General features: G+C 44.6%; 1 protein-coding gene across 3 annotated transcripts; it reads right to left on the bottom strand.

Annotated features, from left to right (window-relative positions):
• Positions 1–623: 623 nt before the first annotated feature.
• Positions 624–25,805, bottom strand: CREBRF (CREB3 regulatory factor). Of its 3 annotated transcripts, none has more exons than XM_080352945.1 (10): positions 25,712–25,805; positions 17,040–17,217; positions 16,033–16,158; positions 14,125–15,208; positions 13,517–13,618; positions 9,741–9,935; positions 7,736–7,925; positions 7,224–7,297; positions 6,697–6,819; positions 624–6,470 (listed from the first exon to the last, which is right to left on the bottom strand). In XM_080352945.1, exons 2-10 carry the CDS (start codon positions 17,046–17,048, stop codon positions 6,355–6,357), a joined length of 2,019 nt encoding a protein of 672 aa, XP_080209071.1. In that variant the 5' UTR covers positions 17,049–17,217; positions 25,712–25,805; the 3' UTR covers positions 624–6,354. The 3 variants fall into 3 exon arrangements, with proteins under 3 accessions (XP_080209071.1, XP_080209072.1, XP_080209073.1); XM_080352946.1 differs by having other exon boundaries at positions 13,517–13,615; XM_080352947.1 differs by lacking the exon at positions 13,517–13,618.
• Positions 25,806–26,188: the final 383 nt, after the last annotated feature.

Genomic DNA, 26,188 nt, shown 5'->3' with positions numbered 1-26,188 from the left:
TTAAATACAGGAATCAGTTTGCATTCCTGGGTTAGTTCAAAGAGACTTTGTTTTACATTAAGGATTCACAGCCTGGTGTCTTTCAGTCCTTCCCTGCACTGGGGTCAGGCGCCGGGTCCCCAGTTTGTACAAACAACGTTCCTCCTTCAGTGGGTCCTCACGGTCTCATACCCAACAGACCTGCCGAGGGTTCTGGGGGGACAGACCTGGGCGATGGGGCTATTGACCCCCAGCAGCTGGAGGATGCATCAGTGCGAGGGGCTGGGGGACAACGGGAGGGACCTGAGGGACCTTCCCAACCTGAGAGGCAACACCATGGCTCTTGGGCTTCCCCAGGAGCTGATGCCACGTCCTCCTGCTCACACCAACCCCGGCTGGACGAAGCCAGCGGGTGCTGGAGCCCATTTCCATGGCCGCTGCACAAAGGCGAAGCACCTGCCGGGTCACAGCCCAGGTTCTCCTGCTGGTCACCCCATGCACAGTGGGAACAAGTTGTCCCCTCCGCGAGCTCTGAGCCCTTCCAAAGGACACTTGCCAGCGATACCAGGAGACCGAGGGTGTTTACGTGCAGGGAGCACACACCATTCTCCATCACTCCACACATACAATGATTAGAGACGGTCTTTCCTCCACAATTTTTATTTTAAATTACAAAGGATGTTGCATACATTGATGAATTTGTATCTGGACAGAAGTGCTAGAGATCAAGGGTGACAGAGTAAACAAAGTCAATAGTTTAATTGTGCCTCTTTTTGAAAAAAAAATAAAAACTGCACAACTATTAACCAACATTAAACATCGCAACTCTTAACACATCATGCTTGTAACAAGGTACATTTTCTAACAGAGACGAGACTTTCAGTAAGTTTTTCTGAGCTCCAGTTGGAAGTTGATTACAGAGTATCCAGGACAGCGTTACAATGGTGACCCCAAGCGCGGGCAGCACACGATGCCACGTTTGCTTTAAAATGCCTTTTGAATATACGTTCTCCACCACCTACACCGGCATGTGCCATCAGCCTGAAGAGTTCACTCAACCACAAGTACCGAGCATTCAGTTTGATTTCACACAATATTCTGGGAGATGATCCAAATCAGAATGTAAGAATATCCATAAGAAAGATTAATAAAATTAAGTGCAACTACTAGATCTGTTTCTTCATCAGAACTATTGACAGGGTGGAGTGTGCTTTTGCCACGACCAAATCTGAGCCATTTTCCTTAGCCAGTTCTCACCCAAATTTGACTTAAGAGATGCACGACTACAAAATATTCTTAAGAAAAACTCTCAACACTGATGTCATCTAAAAAATCTGGAGTTTTTAATTTTTAAATGGAGTGGGGGCGGGGGGGGGGAAAGCGTGGCTTAAAATAGCTCTGGCTCTGCTTTTAGCTCCAGAGCTCATTAGAAAGACAATAAATGCATAGTCATTATTTGCTCTTGTGGAAGTTCATGAGTGTCTAAGAGGCTGAGGATTACAATTCAGTGCACACACATCTTGTCATGCTAGAAGCATCGAGGGGAAAAACACGGCATATTGTGAAATGGAAACTGTAGCAAGATAGAGACGTTTTTGTATGCTGCAAAGAATATAACCTAGAAGTGCCGTTTTTCGTTAATGACATTTAAGAATCCCAATTTGTATTGGGAGATACTCACGAGTGGTGTTTTCTCAACAGACTAATGCCCTTAATACAGTTACAAGAAGAAGCGGCCACGGCAGCTGTAACTGTTTGAAATGTACTTCACACGATCCCTGGGTAAAGAGACTGAAGGAGCCAAGAGCACATCTAGCAGCACACTCGACCAGATGATTCCAACTGAAGCCTCCGACTTAGAGAGAAAATAAACCCATGATTAGGCATACGCTTGAAATCCAGGTCGCAAGGCCAAACACAGATCCTGACATTCACGGTACATAATCAGGTTCTGCCTCCACAGAATTTCAGGAAGACTTGCAAGCACGTTTGAGGAACAGAATCGCATTTGCTACTTCTGCTGAAGGCAACTTGTATACAACCCTCTGAAATTCTCCTGAAGAAGCCTTTCGGAGCTTTAAAAAAATAGCTTTGTTTAAATGATTTATGGAAAAGCACATCCAGTCTTTGTATTTTGAGAACAACAAACTGCTTTATTAATGAAGGCAAATATCAGATGAATACCGGGGGAGGGATCTTTTTTAAAAAATAAAACTGACAGCATTGTATTTCGGAAGTGTTTGGTTGCTCTTGGGTTGGTTAAAAGACCCTTCATCCATTTTAGGGGTTGGTTGATTTAACAAAAACCCCCAACTTTATCCTGGCCCTCTTAGTATGGAAAGAAGTCTGTCTATAAAGCATTAGAACTGACCACAGCTGAGCCCGACTCTCACATCAGCTTTACAGCAACGCAACTTCATCAAATCACAATGATTTCAACTGGTGTAGTAAGAAAATCCAGCCTATCCACACATAAACGCAGCTTTAGGAGTAAGTCTCATCCAAAAAAAAAAAGTACTCACCAAGTATCAGTAAATGTGTTCAATAAACCATAAAAGGAAGCGTTAGCAAAAGGGGTCGAGGGCTAAAAAATACCCTTCACGAGCACCCCCACATTTTGCAAGGCCATTCGAAAACTGGTCTTCCGTATAAATACAAAAGGACTATTGAGAGAAACTGAAATCAGACCTATCCAGAACTTCCTTCAGGATGCTTTTATCAGCTCCGATTCCATTTCAGGGGGGTTGGGTTTGAAGAGCGGAGAGGGAACGAGAAACATTGAGTTCTAGATGTACAAGTAAGGCACAATATAAAGCCACATCATCATCATCATCATCTGTCATGAGGGAAGGAGGAGAGGACGAGAATCATACATGGTACAGGAGAACGAGCAGCCCATCGATTCCAAGGTGGCGCCTACGGTCAGACTGACGAGATCTCGACAAGAGCAGGTACGACAGCACGAGTTTAATGTGGAACAAACCCCGGAGAATCCAGTGTATCAGAAAAAGGAAGAGCTTGCGTTCGGATTAAATCAAAACCATGTAGAATTGTTTTTGGATATAGGATTAAAAAGTGAATATTCACAATGCCTACACTCAAAAACAAACCAACAAAAAAATCCAGGACTTCAGTAAGATCCACATACCATGTATGAACACTGAAAATCTTTAGAAAATGCTCTTCTCTAAAGATCCTCCAAAAACGCATGCCACAAATGCCAAAAAACAGAACATGTACATTTGTTGGTTTTATATCCTTATAAGATTTTTGTTTGTGATAAGTATACACTAAATGTATATATTTTAATGACACTAGAGGAAGCAGATTGTTACTGGCATTAAAGTACAACCATTTCTAGACGGTTTAAATGCCACAGAGTCCCCTGGTTAAAATGTAAAGCTGCACAGCTTGCCTATGTCACCTTTATGATAAAGTTAAACCAGCAAAAGGTCTTATCTTTACTCTACATTTTACTGCCAGGTTTTATTTATCTCAAGTATCGCTGCAGCATTCTGACCAGCCCAGAGTTAGCAGCAAGTGGCAGGAATCATATAAAACGCAGTTGTTTTTTTTTCTTTTCTTTTTAAACAAAGTGCTTTTCTAAGATATACATACATATAAATAGGTACAAAATAAAGTGTCAACATTAAAAAGCTCAACTATTTAAAAGCTTTAACTTAATACATAGAAAACACTGAAATGCAAGGGTACGGAATTCACTAGAGAGTCAAAGGCTACTTTGAAATGCTAGACCAAAATCATATTCTGGTTTTCAGACAAAAATAAAGAGCTATAAAGTTACATTTGCCCGGCATTTCTGAGCAGTAAAAAAGGGGCATTTTTAATACCTTGTCAGTTTCATTTGTCACAAAGGTCTCTACCTGATTGCGAAACTGCTCTCTTAAGGTTTAGGAAACGCTGCCCCGGATCCAGCGGAAAGAGCTTTCGGACCTGAGCAGCGTGTTGACATCGGAAAGGAACAACGAGCATTGAAATCTGGGTACAGACACGAGCTCCGCATCACGAGAGACATTCTCTGTCGGGGTCTTACGGGCCAGATGCACCTCCCGTGCAACTGCGGCACGGTCAGCAATTCCAGCAGGAACACATCTGCGCCAGCGCGGAAAGCAGCAAACTCTCACCTCACCCTAACCACACCACCTGCAACAGAACACCCGCATTCCACTCAGATTTTTGCAAGTCTTAAGTGGATTTGCGAAGTTTCGCCTAAGTTGCCCTGGGTATTTGTTCAGTCTCCTGGAGGAAACACTTTCTGCTCAGCTCAGTAGTGGTATTTGGGCTTCCTCCTCCTCCCCTTTGCGTCTTCCAAAATCTGGGTGAGTTGTGCACCCCGTGGGCGGCAGGGACACCCCCGCTCTCACCGACTTTATTCCTAGTACAGGCTTGGATATAAAAATAAGCTACTTATAAACAAAAAGGAATCACAGTACAAACGAACTCAGACAAACTAGAAATGGAGAGATTTCCCCAAAGGGAGCGGGGAGAAAAGCCTTCATGGACTTTTGCATTTGTTTTTCAGCAGCTACATTTGAAAATATTTGGTATTTCTATTTTCAGTAAACAGTGTTTTGTCATCTTTAAATAGGGAGAGAAAGAACAGGGGGGGAAAACGGGGGGGTCCATGAAACCAGAGAATGATCTTGCCTTGAGATAAAGGACTTTCTCATCAAAGGCTAAAGCTTTTCATCTGTAGGTTACACTGACTACAAAGCCAACTCTTATTAGCAGAAGAGCAAATAAGAACTGTGTGTTAATATTCCTCAATCATAGAAACTACTGAATTAGCAAGAATAAGTCACGTATAAGTCTGAAGAAGCTAGTTTCCAAATACCTGTACAAAAATATAAAAGTCTATAAACTTTTTTTGTTGTTTTGTTTGAAGCCTGTGCTGATCCTCGGAAACATCACATGCATAATAATACATCGACTGGAAAAGTGGCAACTAAGGAATTAGATATCTGTAGCTCTTTTTTTTCTCTTTACATATATACACATTACAATAAAAATAACTTTATTTTGGTTGTTTGGTGGAAGTATACTACAACAAGCTAAATATCTGCTTCTTTTTAAATTCTCAAAGTTGAAAACTATTTTACCAATAGCTTACTAAAATCCAAATATATTAAAATCTCCTACAGTAAGTGCAGAGGAAAAAGATTCAGAGACGCCGAGACGGCCACCAACTTATCTACCATGGAAGCGAACTACGAGAACAGCAAAACAATATCGTTAGGTATGAATGCTCCTTCTGTAGATAATTGGACCCAAACAAAAAGATTCACAGTTCAGTAAGATCCCTAACCCTGACCTTTAGTTTTTTTTCCTTGTTTTTTTTTCATTTGTTTTTACATTCAGTACAGTATCATATAAGCTGTGCAAAACTTTACTTAGACTGGCAGTTCGCCATATCAGTTGCATTTGTCTTTGGTACAAAAATAAACAATCGCATTAATGTGCAAGTATTTGTTTTCTTCCGGCCAAAGTACCGAAATTGAGTTTTCTAGAGCCATCTTTTATACAATACATAGACTCTGTGGCATATATCTACATTTTCAACATATTCCTATATACATTCAAAAGTTTTAAGAGCTGGAACAAATACATTAAAACCTATAATCTTACCGTCTATACATCTTGTTTTTTCCCCTCAGGGTTTTCTTCATACAAACGTTACCAGCTTGCACTGATAGCTCTCCTCCCAAAATACAAGGCACAAAGAATAGACTTGTTTTTTTCTCTTGCTTGCACAGACATTTAAATACTATATTAAGCTCAGAAAAATTAAAGTCTTATATGGCACACTAGCTCTAGTGCCACGTGTGCTATGTACAAGTTAACGGTTGCAAAGAAAGATTACTGGTTTTTAGGAACAGAAGAAATCCAATTATTTATATATATATTTATATATATATAAAACAAAAAAAAAAGAACAAAAAACTCCCTAAATTGACAGCTTTACAAAAAAAATGCTTCCTCTTATTTTACCTGGAGCATAAACCTCTCACAATGTCTGGCATATGCTAAAATGTTTTACTAGCAGAAATGTGGTTTTGCTTCTAAACCAAAAGTGATATATTCTGGTCCTACACAACTTAATTTCACAAAGAATCCTCATCTCTGTATTTCACTTCAAGCAGCTTTGAAACTACCTGCTTTATGCTCCGAAAAATGCTAGTAAGCATTTTAGATCATCATGCTTTGTTTGGTTTTACTACATTATTATTGAAAAGCAATGGAACCTAGTTGTGTTTCCATAATGCTAAACTGACATGCAGACCAGAATGCAATTTACAATGAAGTACTTGACAACACAGGTAGAATCGGAGCGACGAGAAGAGCTGGAGTCGCGGCTTAAACTTTGGCGGCGGGGACTCGCAGCCCCACGAGGCCGCCGGTGGCGTCTCCCTCTGCAGTCTTCTCTAGAACTTGATTCACAAACTCTGATGTCTGTCCAGCTACAGGTGGCCCTAAGAACGGTAAGAAAACGTGCTGAAAGTTACTATTCATCGCAGGGGTTTGGACATTCATATGAGCCGTTCAAAGCAAACGAACTAAACAAGCTAAAAGGCACAAAGAACTGAAATCATGAAGCGTTTCTTCCGTTTCTCTATTCCAGAAACTCTTTGCAATCTAAGGTATCATAGATTACGTGTCTCTCCACAGATATGCAAATACATTGAGATTACTGCTTACCCAGAGTGTCTTTAATAAGTACGTTTAACTTTTGCTCCATGTTGCCTCCTCTATCATCTTTAGGTACCTGCACCCGGTTAACTATTTCTTGTTTAATGGAGTTGATGACAAAGAGTAAATTATCTGCAGAGAAAAAAAGCCGGATTAGATTTACAGCACAATGGCCCTGGAGCAAGAGAGATCCACAGTTGCGCACACACAGTTATCTGTGAGCATCAAAGGTGTCACATCACACTCACTGTAAAATTAAGATGTAATAGTTTACATCTCTAAACATATTTTCAAACATATTTACATCACACGCATACATGTATATAATTTACATCTGTAGAATAGCTCAACACTGCAGGTAACCCAATTTACACACACTTTACGGAGCGGACTGGTTTTGGACCAACAAAATTGTTGGGTTTGGACCAACCCTGTTATCTCTATGAGGTGCCAGGTGTGACCCAGGTTACATGATGGTGCAAAACACAGACTTGTCTGAACAAAAGGAAAATTAAGACGTGAAGAGTTGTATTTACCATATTCCGTGTTGAGACCCCAGAGTTTTACTTTATTGGCTTCATACTGGGCTTTCTTTTTTAGTCTACAAGCCCTATAGTAAGAAGAGGGGAAGAATTAGAACACTAATAAAAAATTCCAGAATACTAAGAGCATCTGTCTGTTTGCCACATGAACTTATCAACTAACACTCCCAGAGCTGTGATGTACAAAATCACCTGTCTGCTCGCTTGCCCTCACCGACAGCACCCTGCTACCTACCTTTGCTTACATATCACACTTGTGGGCTTGATCACTGTCTAAATCATTCGCCCTGCAACTAAGGGAGCCGGTGTCCAGTGGAAATACATTGTTATCTGGGGAACAGGCCGACTACCCCTCCAAAGAGCCAGCTGTCCTGCTTTTTGATAAACTGCTAATTGGCCTGTTGCAAGAACAGCCGCAAAGAAGCAGGATCTCTCAAGGCAAAAATGAGTTATGTCTTAATTGCAATCCAAATTTCCTCACCCATGTGGCGTTACCTCACACGTACCTGGAAGCCAACTTGTTCTTTTCTTTCCTTGACCGGGGTCTGGCAGTTAAGGGCAGTTCACTGACTGGCGTGAGGTCACTGATCACCTTATTCAGCTTCCTCAGTTCGTTACCGATCTGGAGAAGCTTTCTGGGGTTGGGGGTCAGGTCTTCTACATCGGTCCTCCGCGATTTCTTGGCTGCGTATTTTCCTGGTTTAAATACGTAAAAAATTCGGAAGTTACACAATACGTACACAAACCTGCCAAACCCATTCTTAAATACGTATTTTTTTGGGTGCAGTTTAAGTTCCTTTGTTCATTACAAGAGAATGGACTGGAATCATGTGATCCCTACAGCCTTTCACAATAGAAAGAACGTTTCCAGACAAACTGCTTTGGACAATTCATATTATATCCAGATCAGATAAGAGCAAATACTGCTGGCCGGGCTACTGGGTGCAACAGACAGTACACACACAACGGTGCTGAAAAATGTATGTCACAAGTCCAAACCCTGTGGTTTTGTCCCAACTGCAACTTGCCACCCCATATGTTCAGCCAATATATCCTCCTGCACACTCGAGTTGATTCAATTCTTAATTATCTTATTGCTAAAGTTGTGTTTTACGGAGCGTCGAGTGCTGGTATTGAAATGATCTTCAGTGATACTGAGCTTAAATGATCCACATAAAGGCCGGCTGACTTCTTTGCTATGTATTCCAAGCTATTTGAGGCCTCATTTTCCTGAGGAAATACACACATTCAAGACAAAACCTTTATTCCTTAAGATCCTCTGCCACTGCTACGTATCTTTTTCCAGATTTCTATTAAAAACTCCGGTTATTACAGACACTTGCATGAAAATGTTAATAAAACTAACAAAACCTGCTCTAGAAATATTTAATAGAGAGCTGATCACTTGGCATGATTTACCTGCTGTAGGAGATGACCTTGGTATGTGTATGTACATGAAAATCATAGAATCTATAGCTTCTGGACGTTCTGTAGCATTTGATCCCAGAAATCCCTTGTGTACCTGCCTGACTTAGAGGTCACTTGCTCCTCCAAGTGTCTGGTGGGACTGAGTCCTCCAGGCACGTTTGGTTATTTGGTGTTTAACAACAAGTATAGATAAAAGCCTTTGTAAGAAGGAGCAGTGATAGGGATTTTAGGTACTGCTGTCTCACTACAAGATACATAAGTACATCAAAACTAAGGAGATTTCAAAAAAAAAAGAAGTTTTCTTCCCTGATTACAAGCACAACAAAATATTTTGGTTTAACAGAAGGCGAACTGCCGTGTTAAAGACAGTAATTTTCAACGGTAAGGGAACGTTAACGTTATAAGCAGGGAAGATTGTTTCATTTTCTCCTTCAAAGCCAAACTCAAAAGGATCAGTCTACCAAAGTGGTCCTGTGATAACACAAACATTGCTTGTAAGAGCGGTTTGTTCTGGGTGATGTTAGTCATGCGTGTGGCACAGCAAATTGCCCACCACAAACACGGTTTAGACCAATTGGTTTAAGTTTCTGAGAGGGTATTTAGAAATAAGTAGTTTATTTACAGAGAAGTAAATGCTTCACTGTGCTGCATTCATGTAAGCGGGAAAAACAAAGAGACAGTTAGGCCTTATTGCTTGTCCTTGTGCTGTGGTTACCCAGACCTTGGCATCTCAGCTTACTCCTACCCTGAGACTGAACCAACCGCTCTGCGGAGCAAGTATCAGACACGCGACCCATCCCTTATGGTCACGGTAAAACACCAAGAAAATGTCAAGCTCTTGGGGTTTCCACTGAAAGCCCTTGGAACTTAAAATTCTCAATTCATCCACCTTCCTCTGGCAGAAACCACACGGTGGTCACTGTGCAGAACTCTGCTAAGCGAGCAACAGACTCCCAGTGTTTTAATAACTTGTTTTCATGGCCAAAACACAACTTCTCGGCACTTGCACGTACAGGAGTTTGGCTGCTGAAGGTGTCAGAAAGAAAGAAAGACATTCACTTGTGACTAGGAGTCTGTTCTTACCGTGATGGAGACCGTTCTTCTGATACATGTTACTTGGTAACGTGTCTCGACTCCACTCGGACGGCCTCAGCATCCTTTCCTGTTGCGACGGTGTGAGCTGCTCGCTGTACTCCCAGAAGTATCTTCGCTTGCCTCTTTTCCGAGAGGATATCGCGGTCATTTCTTTCAAATCCTCCACTGAATCATTTTCATACCCTAAAAGGATGCATTGCATTGTTTATATAATATTGGCAAAACCGTTTCTAGCCCTTTAATGGTGGACTGAGTGTTCGAGTTAAGAGCGAAACTCCAGACAAGGCCTGTGTTACATTATCTAACAGAACTGGCTTTCAACCACTACTGCGTACTTGCGTTAAATCCAGGGACAGACACTGAGCAGTAAAGGTGCTTCATTAGTTGAAAAGAGACAAATTATTTATGCATTGAAAGCCCCTTTATATTCCCTGACCCCTTAAACCCCCTTGCTCTGCCCCCATCCCACCACTGCAGAGCAGACAGCGGGGGGAGCGTGTTCTTCCATCCTTTGTGGGAACAAAATCCTAACTCACTCCCACATTTTAGTTCATCTCTAATCAAAAAGCACGGAAAGAGAAGCAAATAATAGATGCATCAGCAGAAGCAAAATTATTCAATCATAGACTATTTGGAAGGGACCCAATTAGGATCGCCGAGTTCAACTCCTGCTCTTCCTTAAGTCTGAATACCCTTGGGAAATAAATCAAACCGCCTGTGCCCGTTAAACTGAAGGAAGGGGGCTCTGTTATCAGGACAATGACCTGAAGTCCATAAGAAAAGACCATCCAAACACAAAGGACCTGGACACGAGCTGTTCAATCTCCTCCTCACCTCTTCAGTGGGATGAAGAGAAACCATCTCCAGTAAAGCTACACGATATTTTAGAGGTATATTATGGTGCACTCGATGTGATGAACTGTTTGTGAAGTGCACGGAAACTGTAATGCCACTATCCACATCGCAGAAATATTTATACCATCATTATGTAAATACAAACCACAGGTTTCAACATCCTACACAGGCTTTAGAAAACAAAGACAACCTATACAAAGGTTAAAAATCCCAAACCACTGCATTGCCTTTCGTACTAAAATTCTATATCCCAACTTATATTTACTTAAAAAAATAACGCATTTCAAAACATCACGTACACTAATGAAGCGTAAAGAAAAGCCAAACACTGAAGGGACTATAAGCTTAACAAGCCCCGACCCCATATGCTTGAGCTCTGCTTCGTCTTTTAACAGTAGCACAAAGAACACTTTCTTATTTTTAGAAGAGCTATTCAATTAGTCTGTTTGCACTTGAAAACACAGTTGAAAGAATTAAAACAAACCTTGTTGCTTTCGTCTGACTCTCAGCTCAGAACCCAAAGCATGAACAGAAGGCAGGTGCACAGGGGGATGAAACCAGTTCTAACGTTCTGTTTCTAATCATTTAGTCAACTCATTTACTTTGATTATCTAGTTTATTAAAAAGACAGTATTTAAAAGCTAAATCAAACAACGAAATGGGCTTTATCAAATATTTTTTCTTGTATAGCCAAAATTATTATGACAATTCACATTAAATATTGTTTCAATTACCATAAATATTTTTAACCGTACTTCCATTTTACCCAAACGTTGTTTGACAGAATTATCAAAATATTCTTAAAAACCTCACTTACTTTCCACTTGAAAAAAACACGTCAAACTACGCAACTCGTTATATAGATACATATAAATTTAGACCAACTTCATGCTAACACAGACTGAAGCCAGCCGACCAAAACAAATCTCTGTAAGAGCTGATGTGGACAGAGGTAAAACAAGGTTAAAATCAAGACTTCCTGTTTGCTTATTTAAACTGTAATTGAGTTAGCAACTTAAATTACGTTGATTTAGTGCATCCTGCCTTGCGACTCTACCCCTGAGCCGCTATTGCTTTGGAGTTACACAGAATAATCCAGCGCACAATGTTCTAACCTGGTCTGTAACACACAGGAGCACGACAAATCGGTTCAGCTTTTCTGTACTGGATTCATCCGCCTTCAATTCTCCTCTCAGCAAATACCACCCAGCGGTCTCACTTTCTTTGGGCCCCTCAGAAACCGGACAGGGTTCTTGCATTCACCTTTCAAGTCCCTCCCAACAATCTTAGTTCACATTCCTTACTACAGTTTTAGGTCTAAATTTGCCAGGGTTAAATGATGTAAAACAGAGAAGAGGATGGACATGACTTGGGCACCTTAGCACATTAGAAACAAAAACAGCCGCAGCAAAACAGAATCAGAGAACCCCTTCTCTTCACCGTTTAATGACACTGACTTCTGTCAAACTCTTTCTGGGTCTTTTTCCCCCAAGTCATGGTCCAGGTGCTCAGAAGAGATAAAATGCAGCTTCTTCAAATGATCTCCATGTCTCTACAAGCACTTTCCCCTTTCAGCTATTTCTTCCCCAGCGCTACTGCAAACTGAACCAGTTGTTGCATCTCCCGTTTCTGGAACTTCTTGATTACTTGCTGGGAGAGGCGATTGGTTACAACTATTTCTATCAAATGAGATATGTAAAAATACACCAGTAACAGGCAAAAAAGGCTTAAGTGCTAGAAAAAGCTTGGGCTGATAATTCCCATGATAAGTTACCTTTGCAGGGGACCGAAATTGCTAAATCCGTATGGTGGTGCTAACAAGAACATTGTTCTTTCTCCAAGTTCCTGAAGTTCACAAGCATTTCCTCAGACAATACTAATGCTTTAAGGAAGCATTTAACACATTCCAAAACCAGACATCAAGAGCAGTAAACAGAAGCAAATTGTGTATAAAACACATGAATGGGTCAGCAATAACTAACAATTTTTTGTCCTTTCAGCAAGTTACGTCTTCACTATCAATTTATCAACTGATCTGGGTTTCAGTCCCATGGGATGTTACATCCTCCTGCACGCTGCCTGTTTTTAGAGCCTTTATCCACAGTATTTACCTTCACTCTAAAGGCAAAAAACCAACACAAAGCACACGAGTGACATAATTAAAATACCTGGAGACACGACCCTCTAATATAATCAAAACGTGTGGTGAAACTTTTAATATCACCATACTCGAGGTGAATGGCTTCACTCGCTTTAAGTTCCAGCAAGCGCATGAGCCAGGTTCCTCAGCTCCTGCACAGTGCAGTTGCATTTAGAAGGTGAGAGCGATTGCCTGGCAGTAAAATTGGAACTAACAGCAAACAGTTAATGTAATTTCACCCCCTGAAGCCTCAGCATCTTAATACGACATCTCTTTGCGAAGGTTCCCAGGCTTTCTGTGCAGGTCTCCGTGGGCTGCACAGCCCTGTGCACTGCGGCAATCGGCAGAGCTGTCATTGCTGCTCAGAGCCCCAGAAAACAGAGGGAGCTCCATTCAGGAGGAGGAAGAGGTTTTAAAATGCTAATGGCAACGTGTTGTGTACACGCAAAAGTAACATAAAGGGCACAATGTTGAACAAGTTCAATGCCAACTCAGGAAATCCATAATTAAATCAGGGAGTTCATTATGACAAACACTGACAAGCTTCGGGGAAGCTGCTGTTTCTAAAAAGGCAAAATTTCAGCTGCTTTCTCCCCTGAAGTTCCATATTGCAAATATCTGAATAGCTTAATTCTTATACTCTACTACAAAGCATTTATGAAATGCGAATATTAGAACACTTTCTACAATGAAACTAATATATGGTTACAGTACTGTGCCTTTCCCTTCAGATGTCTGTTATTTTTACACAATGTTACCACTTTGTTACCTTCCAGGTGAAGGTTAGTTCTTATTTCTGTTGTTAAGGCTCCGTTTCTACATGCAGAAGAGAAGAACTCAGTATCCTTTGAAGACCCACTAAGTGTTACTGCTGAAAACCACCAAGAAATGGTTCTATTAGTTTCAATGGTAGGTTCTGTACCTACAGCAGGACTTAAGTAATTATGACATTATTTCACTCAGGCTACGATTTCATAGCAGCTATCGAGAGACACAACTCTGCATAAATTCAAAGCAGCAACCTATGCAAGCACTAGAAAGCTCTGCACATCCCATCATCAAGCTACAAGAAAAGAAGGCAACAATTGCAGGCAGTTGCTCTACGACCTTAGGCTACCAGCTTGGTTTCCGGTATTCTCTATTATTATTTTTCTTGCATGATCACTGTTTACGTAGCTTTTCTCGAAACGGAGCAAGAGACTTTGCATAGTTTTCCATAAATACATTTTGCAAAGCACTTAAAAGAATCTGGGATGAAAGTTCATCATTTAAGATCAGTGTTGTCATTACGAACCATAAAGCATTCAAAGCATTCCTCCCCACTTGGCGGACAAATCTGTTAAACTCCAAGTTAACAAACCCCTACGCTGCTGGTACCTGGTTCTGAGAACGTATCGCTGATGTCGTCATCTTTATCATCCTCATAATCTTCTTCCTCATCGTCGTTTTCAGACAGCTCGTGCTCGCTGCCGAATCCTTCGTCGTGGTCCTCGTCTTCAATGTCGTCCTCATCATCCTCATCTTCCTCCGGGTCTCCTTTGGCTGACTGTTCAGCCACACTGTCTGTTACAAAGAGAGAATAGTTGTGCTCTTCTTTCTTCTGGGAAGAATCTGACGCGGAGGTGCTGGCAGACAGGCTGCTCTCGCCCACCACAAGCGCGGGGGCTTCCTGGGGCGGACTGAGGAGCAGCTCTTGAGACTCTTTAAAAGGCAGAGCAGGAGTTGTACTGTGACTGTGCGGGGACTCCATTCCTTTTCTTTCTTGCCTCTTTGCTACCGCACCACAATAACAGGTGTTTTCCTTTGCTGCATCAGCGTGCGTCTGGCTCAGCACCGGTCTGCTCTGCGGTAAAGGATTGATCTTTACTTTCGCCTTTTTAACGTAGTCTTTACATTCAACATGAATGTTCACCTTTTCGTTATTGTACACGTTGGTCTTCACCACGATTTGTGTACTGGAAGCAGGCTGAGCTGCGAGTCTGCTCGCCTTCTGAACATAGTCCGACAAAGGTGCCTCCGCCTGAACGTTCTTGGAGGAACAGACCGGGGCTGCTGCTCTGGTTGCGATTTTTTTGCCAGGTAACAAAGAATTTAAAGGGTTTTGTTTTACACTGAAGAGCAAATCAGGGTAATAGAGTGAATCAGAAACAGGCTGGGAATCCTCACTGTTAAGCTGAGCCAGTGTTGGTGTTTTGCTTATGACCTCTTCATCTTGGTACGGGCTTGAAAAGTCATCGAGGCCCAGATAATCCACCTCTTTTGTTCCCCAGATGTCACAGCTGGTTAGTTTAGTGTACTTAGTTAAGTCTTCACAGTAGGTGTCCCACTGCTCCCACTTGGAGGTGAGCGCAGCTTCTTTGTCCAGGATGTCCGTAAAAGACTCTAAGTTCTCAAGGTCTTTGCAGTCCTCCATTGAAAGTAAGTTGTCTCTGGAGCTTTGCTGATAGTCCATTTCTCTGTCCTGTGCATGAGAAGACAAGTTAAAAGTTAATACAAAAAAAACCCCAAACAAACTATCAATCACCTCTGTCCTCTACTTAATCTAGTACAGTGAGCTTAATTCCAGTGAAGCTGTAACATAGAGATACACCTCAACTTCCAACTACAGCATCTTTTGAGGGTCAGACTGAAGTCCAGCTTCTGTGCTTTACCAGCAGATCCTTCTGCTAAAGATACAAGTCAAATGCTGCTGGATTCTTTTTCTCCTATTGCAAATTCGCCTGGTCCCCAGGAACTAGACTAGTACCAACACACATGTATCTAAAATATGAAAGACATCCCTGGCAAGCTGTTCCAGTCTCTGTGAAGCTAGGTCAATCTCTGCCCTGTGCTTAACAGAACATCCTCAAGTTTACCAGTCCCTGGAATACCTCATTTTAACACAATTGATCAACAACTATGAGCTACCTTTCTTTTTGATACAGGGGAAAAAACAAACAAACAAACAAAGAACACTCGTATTAGTAGCTCATGAGTCAACTTTTGTTTTGCTTCCCCTGCATTCACAGCTTGGGTGAAGCAGCGTAAAGCTGCTCTTGCAGAAAACATTGTGAGGAGGAGTCTCAAGCACCATTACATAACGTCAACACAGCTCTATTTGATATCAAGCCTCTCCTGAACGCCAGCTTTAGCGAGCATCATGTTTGCTGGACAAGCATGAACGCTGAATGACATAAGGACATTCATGTTGAATGTTATGTTCTTCCTTCATGGGTAGTGATGAATAATCTTGTAGCTTTCTTGAACTCCTGAAGTTCTGCACACACACACAGAAGGATGACCTACCAGTTCATACATGAAGTCTGGATCTGAACTGCTTGCCAAGAGATCCGTGCTCATCAGAGTCTGCTCGGAAAACACATGGCTCCGAAAGGCATCCCCGAAAGGAGGGTCCATTCCACTCACACTGGGCTGTAACAAAATTGATACTCACATTTGAAGCATGCAATAAAAAGGCGCACGATTTTCTTCAACAAAACATAAAGACTACTGCCATTTCATCCAATTGATGAATTCATCAATTCATTTCTCCAAGCAAGAGAATGCTGTAAGAGCAGCTAACAACATGCAGGTCCTTAATCAAAGGACACATTTGTATTCATCATATAGCTGCAAGAGCATTGCTCATTTGTTCTTTTTTGTTGGTTTGAAATTCTCATGTGTTTGCCAAGTTTAGGGATATGTCAGCATTTGTACAAGAGGAGAGGGAGCACTGGCAAGATCAGTATCAACAGGCACCACATGCTGGCAGGGCCTTCACCTTGACACAAACCGCTTGTACTAAAGCAGCACTGACTGCCTTTAGAACCATTAGAACTCCTAAAACTTCCACCTGAGATTTTAACAAGTGCAAAATTTGTTACCACTAACTCAAAAGTGTCATATCCCTCGAGAGTGAAATGAAACTTTGCAAAAAAACATGATGCAGGACAACTGGGTGTGAAGGGAATGGGCAGCAAGGCTTTCTGCTACATTACCTTCCAGAGCTCTATTTCTCTTCTGGACACACTTGCCCCGAGGGCTGGGAAGGGAGAAACACTGTGCTGTGTGAATCACTGCAGTAATAAAAGGCTGCTCTCCAGTATCCACCCTCAGCAACTCTGCTGTGTGAACAAATCCAGTACCAAGAGCAGCAGCACAGCTTCTACCGCACTGCTGGGGCCCTAAAAATACACATCACTTCATCTTTGCTACATTCTTCCTGTGATGCTAATCAAATTGGCTCTTAAACTTCCTTTTTTCTTTTTAGATAAGGAAACAAAATTATTCACAGAAGCAAATGAAAGGCTTACCTGAGGCATTTCCAAGCCCAGATTACCCAAATCCAACTCCAAACTTCTTTTTTTATTCACTTGTAGATTCCTTTCCAGCTTTACTTCAGTCTCAGGGAGTTTACACAATCCATGCAATTAAATTGTTCCTTAGGACAGCTTCAGTTCACCCTGCTATAGCTCTTCTGTTCGTAGACTTCTGTGTAGAATAAACACAGCAAATCCCCAAGGAGGTAAGTCATCCTTCATCAGAAAGGTAGCGCTTAAAAAACAGCCAAAGAGAAGCAAAGGCAAAAATTTCCCCTGAGAAATGATTATTCCTCATGCTGGAATGTACAGTAATTTTCTTCCTCTGCCGTCTTTTGTCGGATGAAAAGCCACAGATGCTACAGAACAGAGTTCCTGCAAAAACCTCTCCAGCTGAGCTACATTTTGCTGCCTTTTTTCCTCACTACCAAGACCACGAGCTCTACAGACATATGAAAAGCCGGCCTAATTGGAAATAATTACCAGCATACTGCCGGGTACACAAGAGAGAAACAGTCTTTATGACTAATAAAACAGAGCCAATAAATTCTAAAAATGTCTCAGGCAAATGTCTCAAAATACTCCTTTTGGAACAGGCAGCGGTGCAGATTCAGCGGTATCTCCTCCTTTTCTTAAGAGTTTAATCTATCCAGCTTCAGATCAGATTATATCCATCACTCATATAGCAGCATCTAGTGGCAGTGGGATCACCACACGCGGGCTCAGCCGTCCCCATCAGAACTCCTTAAAAACTGGGCCAAACTCGGAGTTGCCTGATCAAATATCCTCTCTATTAATGGCGAGTAAGGAACACATAGGAATTGGTCCAATTTAACCACTAGCAATTTTACCAGTTTAGTAGTTTCTATAGACCCACTGCTATTTCATACCTGTACCTAAAGACTTTTCCAAGTCTCATATCCCGCTTAATCCTGCGTTTTTAACAATGGAAGGAAAAGCACCTCAGCACAAATACTGTTAACTAAAAGTATGATAGAAGACTCATAAAATAAGTAACAGGAATTAAAACAGAAAGATTTTATATCAAAAACAAGAATAAAAATATCACCCACGGTATCAAGCCTTAGTATCTGATGTAACTCCATGGTGTTCAAGGATGCTGCTTTCCTACAAGATCCCTGCCCTTAAATAAAAAGTGGCTTTAACAAAGCAGCAGCATGAGAGAAGCATATTAAAAACCCCCAAGTTAAAATGCATTTGTTTCTTTGAGCAGAGCTCTTCACTCAAGCATTGCTAAGTCAGACTTTGGTGCAATCTGCTCAGACTATGTTTATTCTCTTGTTTTGAACAACAAATGGTGAAGTAAAGTGTTCTCCTTCAGCACGGGACAGCAGTCCTGCCATTATTCCTACTTTCAGATGCTGTCTTAGTTATTTTGTTGTACTCGGCATACAAACTATCACACTCTGGCAAAAACAGCCACTACGCCAAAAAAAAGTCTTTAGTTATCAAAACATATTGCTTTTCAACTACTGGCCAGAACAGAAAGAACAACAATGCCTCAAGTTCTCAGTACAAACCTCTCCCTGCCAAGGCGAGCGGTGCCTCCTGGGGCCCTGGGACCAACACCACAAGGTTCCTTCTGGAGAAGTTTCTTCCTGCTCTACAGCTTCCAGGGAACTCTTTTTACTCATCTCTAAGCGATGTTTAGTTGGTGTCTCACAGCCACACGGGCCGCCCTGCCCATGGCACAAATGAATAATTCACTTTTCAACCTGGCCCAACAGATGAGGAGAAAGGGCCTGTTCTTGAACAGAAAAAAAGGATGTTCTCATACGTGGAGAAAGAGGTGAGAACGCTAGCACCTCTAATACCAACCTACACCTGAGTAGTACCTGACGTTCTTTCCATACAGAGTGGCACAGCCTGGTGTCTTTTTTAACAGAACATCAGATTAATACCTTGATGGCAGCACCAGAACACCAGCTGTGTTCACGGGGAGACCATCAGCATCGGGCCTCTGCATGATATCAGGGCGAGAGGAAGGAGATATTCACGTTTACTGCTTATTGACCGGGTATTCTTTGTTATGTTTTTGTTAGAACACGTATGTCAAGCCATTCCACCACGTTTCATACTCAACTAGAAAGGGAAAAGGTGAAACTCCATCTGTGCTGACCCTGATTTCAGTAACGACTGATGCTTCCAAGGGTCAGGAGCTTTTGGATCATTTACAAATCCTCGAAACAGCATTAAATGTTCAAAATACTTTCACTATCTCAAAGACCAGAGCGATCTTTAAGCTATAAACTTACAGCACGGTTTAAGAACAACAGTGTCTGTCCTCCCAAGTCATGGCAGTATATCAGCTAATCTGATTGTTCCTGTAATTCTCTTTATATTTCACTCTTGACGTTTTATAATATTAAGATCTAAATGTGATTTGAATTCCATTAGGATCTATTCAAGCTGTCTGAGGGAGCTGCACGCTCCCAACAAAGCAGACCCACTGCCAACGGCTTTCGGAATTTCGCAGAATCATCAAGATCTTCATTAAAAGACTCCTGGTGTTGACAACGAACTATTGATACCTTTCATGAACTATTCCATTAAGATGTATAGGAGAATTCAGCAACGCATATGGAAGCGGAGATATAAAATCTGCAATCATTGTAAATCAAAGTATCTCAATAGACCACAGCTGAAGTCCCGTTTGTGCAGAATTGATCGTTATTGGCACTTTCAGCCCAAGACTGCATTGGAATAGAATAGTCCAGTTGTTACCTATAAAGAACACAGATTTGAGATCTGTGGCAGAGCACAATTGCAGCAGTGTAAGAACTACCAAAAGATAAATACAGCAGGAATTTCCATGTCAGGACAACTTTCATTAATGCCTTAACATCAGCCCTTCCCAACCGCAGAGACACGGAGCGGAAATCCCGCGTTTGCTCCAGAGCAGCTCGAGCGACCGCGGAATCCAGAGCCCGTGGCCCCGGGCAGGGTGACACCACCGCTCCTTTTGGCACAGCCCGCGGTTAAATCAGATTAAGGTGATTAAGGAGCTGGTCCCTGAGCTGGTTCTGTGTCTGCAGGTTCTTGAGTCGCATCAGTGCTCCCGGGAGAAGGTTCGCTCGTTCCTCTGGGCAGGAGGAATGGAAATACATCTCAGGAACTTTTGTGTTCATCTGATGTTTAAGAAATTGGGGTATTGATGGAGGCGTGCATATGTATACAGGTTAAATTTCCCACCCGTCATCAATAAGTAACCAAAATCTGTTGAGTTAATAATTCATTAATCTAATGTCAGATCCTAATAAAAATCCTCTGCATTTATATGTACTTCTTGAAAATGCACATTTATAATAGATCAATAGTGGTCCCAAGACACCCAGGACAACTGAACTTCAACCAGTCTCATGGCAGGCTTATTCCACGACACTTATTCCATGACATTACTGATGCAGCAGCACTTTGAAACCGGCAGTCAGCAGGACCTAAACTCAAAACATGTAGCACTAGAGAGATATCTGGCAGTTACCAGGCACCTGCCACATCCCTGAAGCAGTCAAACACCCTTCTGCAACAACATATTACCTCCAAAGAAGCCCTCGTAACAAAATAAACCTGAACCACCAGCTTCAGCTTGATAAGTCTGCAAGTCTTCCTCAGGCACCTGGGTGAATCACTGGCACTGCAGCTCTAGCTAAAGTCGCTATTTCTGTCTTGGTTCAGATGTGTGTTTTGTACCATTTGAAAAGCAGGCAGAGTTGCTACACCGCGGTGCTGATCGTACGGTGCTTATTAGCACAGCAGCTGAACGCCCGGTAGAAACACATTACACGAACAATTACACTTTTCACGCTGCTGACTGCATCATAGGGCGGTTTGTCCAAGTTAGCTTTGATGCAGATAAAAAAAATAGCACGTCACAAGAGCCTGTAAATACTAAACTTACAAACTCAGGCTAAAACACGCAAAATGCCGAGCTCTGAATTTCAGAGAAAGCACAAAACCGATGCCACGTATTTTAAAAGAACCATTATGTGCTGAGCAGCTTTTGCTGTATCTGGACATTTTATGAAGTACGACTGTTAGAGATGAAAGAAGTTCTTCCGCGCTTCTCTTAAAACTTTTTTCCTTCCACAGTTCGTGCCAATTTGCTTCTCATACCAGAACTTACTCTGCTCACTGTGATCTTCAAGAGCAGAACATATTTTTCTGGTTTGTTTCTCAATGTAGTGGGGGTTTGTTGTTGTTTTGGTTTGGTTTACTTCCTATGTGATTCTTCACTTACTAGCCAGACTTCAAATAATTGTTTTACTTTCCTCCATCAACACAAAGACACAACGTTTTCTCTTCTGTTTTTGTGTTCTTTTCTTCGCAGCGGGTGAGCAAAAACACTCTTGTAAAAGGTCTCGGTGTTCTCCCATCCACCGCAGCCTCATTCACCTGCTCATCCCAAACAGCCAAGTCCCTCTGCTGTCTCTGCGATGTATTTGTATTCAAATGCCAGCACAAGCATTTAAGACATGACGCCCTTCACTTTATCCTGGAAAGCAAAGAGCAGCTCCTAAGACACCCAGATCCTCCGTTTGATGGAGCTTTGCCATTTTAAAGAACTAAAGACACAAAGACTGTTTCCACTTCTTTTAAGCCTCTTCCCATCAGCAGACGAAAGCTGATGTTTCACCGTCTTGGTTCCTTTTCCCCTGCTGACCTTCCCTTCCTAATATTATTCTTCTAACCCCGCGTGCCCACAGCGGACAGACCTCACGTTCTGGAAGCGGCAGCACTGAACAGCAGCTCTGGTCACACACGCAGCAGCCCAGGTGAAAGAGCTGATGAACCACCAAAAAGAACACGGCGCCACATTCTTTGAGTGAATATCCCCCATGTTAACGTCAGACACCCAACTTCGGAGCGGAATTTCACTTCAGCAGGAGCAAATACAGAGATGCCAGTAACTGATCATAGCGCAAGAGGCAGAAAATAAGTGGTTTAACTAACAACGTATTGCATCTACGTACTATATAGCAGCTATGACCAGAGTAATATATTTATACAAGATGCGCTAGCTTTTCTGTACATTTTGGAACAAAGACTTAGATGTTATTATTATTTTAGCACAAAGAGCGGGACGTGCAGCATGTTAAACTTATTAGAACTGTATTAACACACTTTGATTCATTTAAAAAAGTTTTTATAGCTAAAATATGAATTGCATAAACCTTTATTAAAATACCACTGCGGAGCCAGGAGAGTTGTTTACACAAGAGACTCAGCACTAAGACTAACACTCATTTCTTTTTCAGCCCGGAGCCAAGCGTGGCCAAAGCAAAGACACAAAACAAAAGCAAAACTAGACAACAATTTCGCTCACAATCTCCAGCAACATTCTACATCCCTACATGACAGTTCATTTTGTAGATTCTTTTTTTCTGACAGCACAAAATCTTCCAGGACAAGAAAAAAAACTGTATAGTTCCCTGAAAAACCCTCTTCTGATGAAAGGAATGGTACAATCTAGTCTGCTCTTCATACTGAAGAATTATGTTTTGTTATACTTTGGTTACAAATAGGTTATCAGTATAGCACACTTCAAATCCAACAACAAGTCAGAAAGACACATTAGTCAAAACAGTCCAAAAAATAACAAAACGCGCAAACAAAACCAAAAAGAATTTTAAAAATATATAATACTATAATCAAGGAGATAATTATAGCAACGTCTAAACTTTAAAATCTACGATTTCCAGACAACTTTTGGCTTGACTTTCAATTCAATGCCATCTTTCAGGCACTTCATAAGTGCCAAAAATCCTTATCAAACTTCTATTTTAAAACATCATTTAATTAAGCTCCACGAACCACATAGCACGGACATGCAAGCCATGGAAATCTAAACTATCGTGTTCCCTTGTTTGTACCCCACGACCAGTCTATTAGTCAGACAAAAACTTCTACTTACTCCAAATTAATTCCTGCTAACACTTAAGGGACTTCAAACAGCTCTTTTGCCTCTCTCATTAAAAAATGAAACAAACTATGGTAAGGATGTGCAATGGTTTGATGCCTCTGCTGCAGATTTCTCAGTTAACACTCGCATCAAACACAGAATAATTCTTCCTTTGCTCGGGTAAACTACTGGCTGCAAAGGTCTCTGAGATATTATATCTCACCTCTAAGAAGTAACATCACTGAGCATTGATAATTCTACAAGAAACCTTTCCTGATAAAACATTCACTCAAAACATTTGTTACAGAAATTCTGACTTCGCATTTAAGTTGCCAACATGAAAAATCAATCAAGTTTCTAAAACACCTGTTTCAGTCCCTCTATAATTCTTATGAAAACATGTGTGTAATAATAATGATAATAATAATAAACCTTCCCCACAAGGATGCTTAGAAGTACTTGGTTAAGCAACCTTAAGCCAAGGGGTAACCAGCCTTTTTATCAACATCTTTAAAACATTTTAAAGTGTTTGAAAGCCAATATCAGAATCTGATTCCATTCTGCAGGTTATATATTGCATTATTTCAACAAGCTACCCTCAAGTGGCAACGACATATATATAACGCTTACTTTAAACGAGAAGTTAACATTTCAGCTGGCACAGCTGAGTGATTGAAAACTGTTGAGCCTGTTGCTTAGAGAAACCTGAAAAAAAGAGCGTGTGTTTTATACCGGAGCGTGACACAGTGAATTCTGTTCATTAGATTATCTCTGGTATCGGAGCAGCTGCGTGAGGCGATGCCCTGAGCAGCCCTGGCCTGGCCGGGCTGTGGGGTTCAGATAAACCCCGGCCGAACCCCGGGGACGCCGCGGGCATCCATACGGAACAGAGCGCCCAAGGCCTCGGGACGGAGCGGGATGACAGTTCGGGCTTCGGGCCTCAGTAACGTGAGGGGCCAACGGCCGCCGCGCCAGCGCTGCCACCCCACACCCGCGGAGGAGCCGCCGAACGCCAGAGACGCGCCCGGGGCAGCTCCTGAGGCGGCCCGGGGGAGTTTTATAAGAGAAGTCTGTGGGAACTGGCTGACGGGGAGAGGCGGGAACGCGCCCCGTCCCCTCCTCGGAGCGGGAACACCTGTGTGCGGGCAGCGCCTGCCCCCCGGCTGTGCCCGGGCTGACGGGCGGGTAGCGAGGGACGCCCCGAGGCAAAGCGCTCTGGAGGGCCGGGGCCGCGGGCGCCCCCCGCAGCCAGCGGCGCTGCTGCAGCCCCCGGCCCTCCCGGCGGAGCAGCCCCGGCCCCCGCCGCGCCCCCGCCCCTGACCCACTAACACACCTCCCAGCCAACATGGCCGCCCCGCCAGCCAGCGCGGAGCGCAGCCTAGCCCGGCCGCCACCGCTCCGCCCCGCCCTCCCCGCCCGCTCACTGGCTCGCTCCTCAGCCACGCACGCTGCCATTGGCCGACGCCCACGCCGCTCACCCGCCCAGCGGCCCTTTCAGCTAGGGTGAGGCGACATGTAAACAAACCCCCTTCCGCCGCTCCGGAGGGGACCGGCCGCGTCCCCGGGGCCCCCCGACCGGACTCGAGCCGTGTCCGCCCGCCCGCGGGACACCGGGAGCCCGCGCCAGCCCCCCCCCAGGCCCCGGTGTGGCCGAAAGGGCGCGGAGGGCTCCCCTGCCCCCCGGGAGGCAGCCCCCGCCCTGCGGCCCCCGCGAGGGCTGGGGGCGGCCGGCGCGGCCTCCCCGGAGCGCACACCCCGCGCTGCCCGGGACAAGCCCGTTCCCAAGCAGCCGGGGCCGCCTCTCGCTGTTCACCGGTGAAGCCCACATCCCCCCGCCTCAGTTACATAAAACGCCGTGCCGGAGCGCGGGAGGTCCCTCCCGCCGCCCTGCCCCGCCACACACAGACCGCCCGCCTGCCCGGGACCCCTCTCCGCCTCCCCCGGCCCCGCAGCCTTCCCTACGGACCGGAGCCGCCCGGCCGGACACCGGCACGCCCCAGGCAGAGAAATCCCACACCCCAAGGGGCACCCCCGACCGTCCCGAGCGTTCCAACAGGTCGAAGGCGGAGGAGGCGGCTACGAGCCTAAAAAGCAACAGACAGCAGAACCGCCGAGCCCTTCTGCACCGGAGCGCACCGGCGCCGCGGACCCGGGCAGCCCCTCCGCCCGAACAACCAGCACGACCGGGTTTCCCCGGCAGGACGGCACTTTCGTTTCCCCAGCGCTCGCTGCGAGACTCACTCTCCCTGTAAAAGCCCGGGCCGCTCCCGCCGGGTGGAGGTTGGAAGGGACGCTGACAACTCGCTGCCGAGCCCCCGCTCGGTCACCCGCGCAGCCCCTCTCACCGCGCCCTCCAGCCACAGCGCTGCTGCCCCCCCAGCCATCGCGCCCGAACCCTCTGCCCCGGGCGCCGGGCACCCCCCGCGCACAGCGGCTCTGCCCCGCAGCACCGGCAGCCACACCCCCGAGCCGAGCGAGGGGAGCGGCGTGGCGGGAGCCCTCCTGTCCGCTGGGCACCGTCCCCGTGCCCTGCTCCTCGGGAGCCGGGCAGACACACCCCTCCCCGCAGCCCCCTGCCCGCTGCGCACGCCAACACCGCCTCCTCCCCGCCGGGACGCCTGCCGATCCCCCTCCAAAGGGCGGCCCCACGGCCCCCCGCGCTGCCCTCCCGCCTCCCCGGGGGTGCAGCCACCGGCCGGGGCCGCCGCCCCGCTGTGCCGCCGCCGCCCCCGCGGGCCGCACTCACCGGGAGCCGGGGGCTCAGCAGGGGGCGCCGCCCCGCGCGGTCCGGCCCGGACCCTCCATGCGGCTTTGGGGTTTGTTTTGTTTATGTCCCTTCCTGACGGGTTCCCGGAAATCGCGTGACTCGCCCCCCTCACGTGGGAAGGGCGGGCGGGAAGGGAGGGGGGGAACCTGCGCCAGCCAATCGCCAGCCAGCGTCCCGTCGGCCAATGGGGCGCCGCCCCGGCGGGGGCGGCCCCCGTCACGTGACGGCGGAGAGGCGCGCGGGGGGTATTTAAGGCGGCGCACAGGGGGAGCGGCGGCTGTGCGGTTGGGGCGCTCGTCTGGGTCACACCGTCACTGTTCATCCCCCTGCAGCTCCGTACTCTTGCTGCTGCCTCCAAACCGCACACGCAGCCCCTGCAGTGACAGGTGGATGGCCTCCCTCATGTAAGACACAACTGGAGAAAGCAGCAGCAAAAGAAACCTAACCCAAACCCCA

This window comes from Nesoenas mayeri (genome assembly GCF_963082525.1).
Source record: "Nesoenas mayeri genome assembly, chromosome: 14".
Taxonomy (NCBI): Eukaryota; Metazoa; Chordata; class Aves; order Columbiformes; family Columbidae; genus Nesoenas; species Nesoenas mayeri.
Note: the sequence above shows the minus strand (reverse complement) of the source record. Positions and strands in the feature narration are given on the sequence as shown.